The following is an 8,141-nucleotide window of genomic DNA, read 5'->3' on the forward strand; positions in this document are numbered from 1 at the left end:
GTTCCATCCATATCACGTTTACCTTCATCAGGACCTAAATGAGGCGGACTTTGAAAGGCGAGTTGACTTCTGCAATTGGGGCCTCATCAAAACTGATCAAGAAAATGACTTTTTGCACAGGATAATTTGGACTGATGAAGCTCGGTTTTGCCGAAATGGAAGTGTTAATCTTCACAACGCCCATTATTGGGCACAAGAAAACCCACACTGGCTGAGGCAGCACAAGCATCAAGTTCGCTGGAGTGTGAATGTGTGGTGCGGCATACTCGGGGACAGGATCATCGGACCTCACTTTTTTGAGGACAACTTGAACGGAAAGATGTACACAGAAGAAATATTAGGTGTTGTCATTGATGATCTTGTCTGCAGTCTTTCCCTGAATGACCTGCGCCAAGTATGGTTTCAGCACGATGGAGCACCACCACATTTTTCTACCAGGGCGAAGAACTGGTTGGACAGACGTTTTCCACAACAGTGGATTGGGCGCGCAGGAGCGATGTTTTGGCCACCAAGATCACCTGACCTTTCTCCGCTCGACTTTTTCCTTTGGGGCTACGTTAAAGATCGAGTTTACGTAACAGAGCCCAGCGATGTTAATGACATGAAGGACAGGATAACATCTGCCTGTGCGAGTATTCCTGCAGAAGTACTGCGCCGAGTCATCGAGTCGACGCGACAGCGGTTCATGCTTTGCGTTGCTGCCGAAGGCAGGCATTTTGAACACTTTTTGGGGCATTGACGTCTTGAGAGGTGAAGAGTTTCGATGAGATTTGTGCATGACCGAAATATGCTTATGTAGCAGCAGGAAATATGCGTTAGCAAGGATAAAACTGTTTCAGTTATTATTGGTGGAGTTGTTGCTCTTGTTTCAATAAAAGTTACAGTACTCGGACATCAGCAGTCACGCTATTCGCGTAGCCCAGGCAACGACCACGCATGCTTCTCTAGTGATTATTACGCACGCGCACTGGCATCCAGATTCTCCGCTCGCACCATTATCTCGGCATGGTATCTGCCACTATCGTTAGAGGCTCTGCAGTTGCGTGTTACGACACTGGTTGCAAGCGTTCTTCGATTTTTGATTTCGACGGCCGAAGAGGGCAAGGGTAATTGCTATCACCTATGCCTACGCTTCCACCCTCTTCACACACTAAACACCACACGCAACAGATGCGTCACTTTAGGGAGGAGCTTTGCGCGGACCCTCACCCTCTTGCATGCGTAATCGTGCGAAAGACAATTAAACTTTGGAGCCGGATATCTCGGAACACAGGCGTGCTAGAAAAAATCTTCCAACTGAAACTGTGTACAAACACCACTGCCTACATTTTTTCAATATAAACATGCCAACTTACCGCAGCCAGTAAAAAGTTAATTATTAAATTTTAGTTAATTGGGCTGCTGACAGCGATAATTATCATCTAACTTTCTGTCCCCCTGGCCGCTTAACTTATTTGCACAAGTGGTTCTCACGTGCCTTCGAGCGCCTAATTTTAAAAAAATCATAAAGCTTAATTTTGAACACCCGGTATAAAAAACAGCATGATTAATGCGTATTCTGCAGGTAATTAGGAAAGTTGACCAACGCACTGGTTCATATTGCTATGAAATACGCGCCTCCGATGCGATGTCTGAGAAAAAGCGTAAAGAGGTAGGCCTTTTTAATACCAAACAATTCAGCGCGAGAAGTCATTGTGTCAACGCATCTGCTTACTTTTTTCATAATTTTGTGCACATTTCATTTTTATTCCACTGTCATAAGAACCACTTAATTATTCACTGCAAAATGAAAGTGCTTGGTTATACTAGCGGCAATCTAAAGTCGCAAAACAACAATATGATCATGAGGGACACCCTACAGAAGTGCTCCTAAATTTCGGCGATATGATGTTGTCATGCAGTAACAACAAACCGAAATACGTGCAGTCAACTGTATATCAAGAGTCATTCAGTCGATGATGAATGGGCATAAAGTACATATCAGATTGTCTTGCATTTTTTTTTCGCACGAAGTGAATTTAGTAATTCAGTAATCTTTAAGTTCGATAGAAAGTGTTCTTTTTTTTGGAATGTGCTTCATTTTAGGCTGAAAAAAAACAGATGGAGACAACACCCATTGGTGGGCCAGCTTGCTTGCATATTTGCTTGCTCGCTTGATCTTTCCTATATAGCTTTTACCCATTTTGGGGAATTAGCTATAAAACCAGTGGTCAATATACGGGAAAATTGACTTCAGATGAGAAAACAATCGGAAATTATCGGTGAATTGCTGACTATAAAAATGTTAATTTTATTTTATTTTATTGTTCTAATGCGGTCTTTGTCTTTCTATCGCTCCGACTGCGCGCGCGTCAAAGACCGGTGCCACTCTTAGACATCACACACGACCGTGACGGTTATTGAGCGGGGCATCGACCTTCAAAGCGCGTCCTTCACACCATCTTACGGGTGATAAAGAGGATGTCAAAGTACGTCCGAGTTCTCCATAATGTGTATATAATTTGTGTACGGAAATTATTCGATGATAATGTTGCTGAACACAGTACGTAGGCCGACTCGTTTAACGCGGTGTGTGGGGAAGCTAGGAGGTGCGGTTTTTTTTATAACTAGTGTTGCAATTCGGAAAATATTGCGATTACATTATTTTTTATTATGGCTCAGATATATATATATATATATATATATATATATATAGCGTGCGTATGTGTGTGTGCGTGAGTGCGTGTGTGTGTGTACGTAACGTAACGGTGGCGGGAAAAGAAACCAGCGGAAAACATATATTATAGGCTATTTCGAACAAAACATGAATGGAAGAAAAGTAAGACAGACAAAAAATCAGTAGGTCAAGCTCCTCCACGGGCTAAGCAACGCCTACTTTAATGTTACTCAACCAGCAATGTCCTGAATCCAAAGCGATTATGAAGGATGAATGATGGTGTTGAATTATCAAACGTTTTTTTTACATAAAAGAAGATTGAAATAGTGATAACAAAGTACCGCCTCAATGCGACGTCACAGCTGTATTCGGACCGCAGTATTATGACGCCTGAGCGGCTGGTCCCACTGCTGTAAAAAGGTTTACTTCTCACTTCAAATATTTGCGGTATATTTAGTCAGTCAATAGTAACCATTTTCTTGAATTTGCAAATAAATATTTCAAAAGATCAGGGATTCTAGGTTTTTTTTTTCAAAATCGGTGCTTTAGTATTTCAAATGTTTTCAACGTCTACAACGTAACCGCTATAACTATGGCAAATCAGTTTGTCAAGACATCCTTTATTATTGCGATGTTTTTATACCACGGTTCCTGCGAACAATGTTGAGGGAAGTTGTTATTAGGCTGGCGTATACTAGAATATTGTTTAAATTAACAAAAACACCACAGAGATATATAGAACCCCTACACATAATAAATAAATCCCGTTTGACCAATTAAGGTATTGCTACATTGCTTGTTCACCAGATACATCTGCGCGATGTTATTTTGCTCAAAAAAAAAGAGAGACCTTACATCGTGGTCTAGTGTTGAAACGTTTTGCTAAAACAGCTTAGTATTTATCAAGCGCTTGAATTGCAGGCACGGGTGAAAAAACAACGTATACGCTTCACCACATATATAAGGATTGTGCTATTGTAAACAAGACAAAGAATACAAAAAGAGGAGGTAAGTACCGTATACTAGCTCAAAATTAAAACGCGATATGTGAAGGAACTCCGCGTGAAAATATAATTGTTATTACAAGCACACAGAGAGGCTCATTCAGCATCAAAACGTGGGAAAGATTTTATGAGATGTACATACATCGTGGCAGTGGTGTGCGTGGACATGCGCAGTAGCTTGTTTTAATAAACCACTACATAGATATATCGACAGTTGTCAAAAGAAGGCCTCTCCTCATGCGCTAAACACATACGACTGGTCGAAGAAGCATGACTGAATATTACGAAGTCAAGGGATACTTGTTAATGACATCGTCGCACTCTCTCATGGTAGTACAAATGAGTACAAAGGCGTACAGGGCCTTTACTTTTCCACGGACAACGAAAGATTCCTTTTCGCTAAAAGTTGCCTGTACAGCACAACGACCCCAAACATTGCCAAATTTTCTGCCTCCCTACGCCTGAGCAGCACTGCAGTGCACACCTCATTGTGTGAAGTGTTGTTCTACACAAACTTGATGAGTATGTTAGTATTACACTAACCATGCTGATTGAAAGGTTCTCTTTAGTTAGAGACATCAGCATGCGAGAAAAGCGACCTGTTAATGTTGCGTGGACGCGTGACCTCGAATGTCTCATACTTCAGCAGTAACAGCAATTATTCCAAGAGTGGCAGCGTTAAAATTTCAGCCGTCAGAATGAAATGGGGGGTGCTTTTTCATGTGGCGTTGCTTTGCTAAACTGTTGTTTGTGAGAGAATCTTTTTTCGTGAAAACGTACATTATTCTTTTTAAAACTGCGCTTGTTAAGAAAGCGCAATAAGTAGTTGCATTGATATGACGGTCTTTCACTTTCGATTGCAAATCGTCGTTTAATGGCGCAGCGTGAAATATACTATATTCCGGCAAACGTCTGACGTGTACAGCAACTAATCGGGAAATCGCATCCACATATCAGATTCTACCAGTGCGAGGAACATTATGTTGCAAGTTTTTTACGCATCCCATGTCATGATGCGTAGGCTACTGCCAAAGTGCTGCACGAACAGTCAAAAACCGCCTGCGCATAACGGCAGACAAATCAATCTTGAACTTACTGCAACTAATTAGAAGTTTCGCATAACTTGAACTGAAGGTTCATTGTACACCATCACTATTTCTTTTCCTGATGCTTGACAACGCAGTTATTACATTCGCTCAATTTTTAACACTTGGAGGGCTCACTAACCTTCCTTATCATGAAGTTCCTGTGTCGTCAGGGAATCACACAACCACACCGCACCTTTAGAGACACCGGCAATCCAGGCTGACCTCTTTCTAAAACCACTAGTACGAAGATTTCCTGTTGGATCTCAGAGTGTATGTACAGACGCAATCAGGCAAAGGATAACTAAGCTGATCAATACATCGCATTGAACCGCGATGCTATGCATCGTGTTCACATGTTCTGGAAAATGATAAGAATTCGGAAGTCAGAAAACAGTAGTTATGGACACGTTAGAGCATGAGATGTGTGATTATAAAGCGCATTGAGATTACGACAATAATACTACTTGAGTGTCTGCTAACATTATATAAGTGAAATTATCGGATATACGGGGGTTGATAATTATGGGTGGCGAGGAGAGGTAGACAAGAGTAGTAGAGTGTATGCTTTATTAAATGGAGCCTCCCTTTTACATTTCTAAGGAGTCACCTTTGGGCTGTATAATGCTCAGCCTCAAAAAAAAACTGCAAAATACGCTTGTCATGGGCAGAATTGGTCTTCTTAAATGTTTTTCTAACTTTAATTATGCAGAGCATCAAATTGCGACCGAATAATGGTCATAGAGAAAAACAAATCAGTGACAAAACGCTAGAGAATGCCACTCGAACACAAGACACCCAAACACCTATCATAGCGTATCTTGCACAGCAGCACAGTTGCGGTGACACGGTGCATATACCTGCATGAAGCATAAATAGAAGGACTAAATACTACAGTAGGTTAACTTTGATTATGAAAAGAGAAAACTACTATAATGTATTATCGTCCTGCGGTATAAATGTTCTCTGGGTCAAGATATGTAAATCAAAAACCGCGGCTCTCAGCCAACATAAATATGAAAAAAAAACACATTTGCGAATTCGTGATTCAGTTTTACTCCCATTACAATCTGATTGTTGCTCACAGAATACGATAATATTAAAAATATACGCTAAATAATGATAGACGTTTTTAGACAAACACGATGCAACGGTACTAGTGCCTCTCAGTGCATTGAACGGTGTCGGAAAACGTAATTTTGTTAGAAAAGCTAATCAATAACTCTGTTTTCACAGGTTACAAGCAAGTATGTGAAGTGTGGGTGAACGATCAGTTCTTTGACAGAAACACCGACGGCCTCAAATTTTGCACAGCAAATTTCTGGAAGTACTGCAAACCCCATACCCCAAAACAATACTTTATTTCCGAGTGTGACGAAAGAATTGGCAAAGTTATTTTAGTCTAGTGAGCAAGGTCTCGAACTTATAGGAAAAATGAGCAAGTATTTTTGTGGGCAATATCTCAATAAAATAATATGAAGTGTTCATTCATGAAGTATTTACTCTTGTGTAGGGACGTGGACAAAAATTATTTCAGGGAGTTACCTCCTTGAGTTCCCGGGGCAGGGTGAAGAGATATTTTTTGCATGGTCATCATTTCTTCATTATGCCATTGCGAGAAAAAATGGGGGTCGGGCATGCAATCAACGTGCCAACCTCTGGCTACGCCACTGCTTCTGCGGAATGGCAGACGTTTTGTACCGTGAGCTACACTCGCCCAGATTGAGCAGTCTCGCGTGGCTTATGGAGAGCGACGCTGCGCATTCCCCAGGAGCAGTGACGTCACACGTCGCATATCTGGCGTGCCAGATAAGAACTGGAAGCTCCCTTATTGACGCACTCCTAGTGAACCACAGTTTTATTCGCGTGAACTCGATCACTAGTGCGTCTGTCCGAAGCTGACGTTACTTATACCCTGAGGTAGTCGAGTTAAGTCAATTCTAAGTTTTCTATTTAGGCAATTGGGCATAATGCTTGCAGCAAAGTTTCAAATAAGCCCCCATACTTACTGCCCTTTTGAAAGTAATACAGCTGATTCAATTTGAAAAGCTTTGGACATGCCATGGTTATTGTCGTATTAACATCAATGCCAGAATTTTTTCGAACATTCGTGCCTAATTGAGTATTTTTTATAGTTGCGCAGATAATCGCTCGTCGTTGTCTTCATAACAGAATAATATTCTGTGCGTCTTGCTGATTACTAGTAAAAAAACCTACCAGAGAACTGACTGATAGCCTAGAGATTCCTCTATACGATCTCTATCAGGTCATTTGTTACTAGTCCAGTGACCATTCCGCTTTTACATTGCAGCACAGTGGCAACACAGTAGTTATATACAGCATCTTTCAGTAGGTGGTAACCATAATGGAACAGCGTGGCCAACAGGAGCACAATAATTGCCACGGTGGTCTATTCGCTTCTGGATTTTGGTCTCGCGGGAGACGTAAGCTCGGGGACTGCACTCTCAACTGCACTGCCGTACCCGCTGTTTCTTTGAGTAGATAGTTTTCTTCTGATTGGAACTTTTTCGAACAAACAGCCTGGCGATGGTCAACTGACACCTGAAACTAATGTTTTTGAGTGCAATGATGAAGTTGTAGTAGTACCGACCTAATCGACACGGCCAGGAAGGCCAACGAGCATGCTCATGCCGCTGACTGCATTGCTGGTACGAAAGTGAAACTTGTGTGAGTGTTTCCGCTCGTAATCTGCAGTGTCCTCCGTGCGATATTAATTAGTTCGGGTGCGTCTTTCGATACCTCGATAAACGCGTCTCTATCCAGCATTTAGAAGTATGCAGCAACAGCTTGCAGAATATCGCGGTGTCTCATCGATGGCCCGGGGGTGTACGACGGAGGCTATGTTGTTAAAATCGCAGTCCAGGTCATCGGTGAAGATTGCATCAACTTTGCGGGTTTGGTCTTGCAAACAAGTAGACTTGCGAACCCACCAGGCAACCTCTCCACAGCAATCGAGTTCTAAACGAATAATCATCATTCAGCTTCGCTCGGTAAAGAGTGTTACATACAATTACATTTTTTCTCTGCGGCGCTAGAGCGCTGCATGAAGTGCTGCTTTGTGTCTGAGCGTGCTTCGGCCACCCGTGAAAAAGACGTTACATTTTAAAACAATCTTAAAGAGAAGGGCACGCTTGCTCTTGTCCTTGTTAAAATTGCTGATTTCTGCCACGCTCGCATCGCCAACAACACATGATATAGTTACTGCAGAACAGCTCCTGAAATTTCTACTTAGGCAGACATGGTACATGGTATGTACATGGTATGTAATAAAAATGAAAAGTAGCATAAATTACCAAACTTCAGATAATAGTGCTCAGACAGCTGATAAGGGTATATGCTGGGCACCAGCATATCCTGTATCGCAGTAAGGGGGTC

General features: G+C 41.9%; 1 protein-coding gene across 5 annotated transcripts in view; it reads left to right on the plus strand.

The window, feature by feature from the left end:
• LOC142769285 (uncharacterized) overlaps nt 1-6,232 on the plus strand; it is a 37,105-nt gene extending 30,873 nt beyond the window's left edge. For all 5 annotated transcript variants that reach the window (XM_075872399.1, XM_075872400.1, XM_075872401.1 and 2 more), the window contains 2 exons: nt 3,578-3,664; nt 5,982-6,232. In XM_075872399.1, coding sequence (XP_075728514.1) covers nt 3,578-3,664; nt 5,982-6,151 — 257 coding nt within the window. In that variant the 3' untranslated portion in view covers nt 6,152-6,232. The remainder of the gene's footprint in view (nt 1-3,577; nt 3,665-5,981) is intronic.
• Nucleotides 6,233-8,141: the final 1,909 nt, after the last annotated feature.

This window comes from Rhipicephalus microplus, chromosome 8, assembly GCF_043290135.1.
Source record: "Rhipicephalus microplus isolate Deutch F79 chromosome 8, USDA_Rmic, whole genome shotgun sequence".
In the NCBI taxonomy this organism is placed as follows: Eukaryota; Metazoa; Arthropoda; class Arachnida; order Ixodida; family Ixodidae; genus Rhipicephalus; species Rhipicephalus microplus.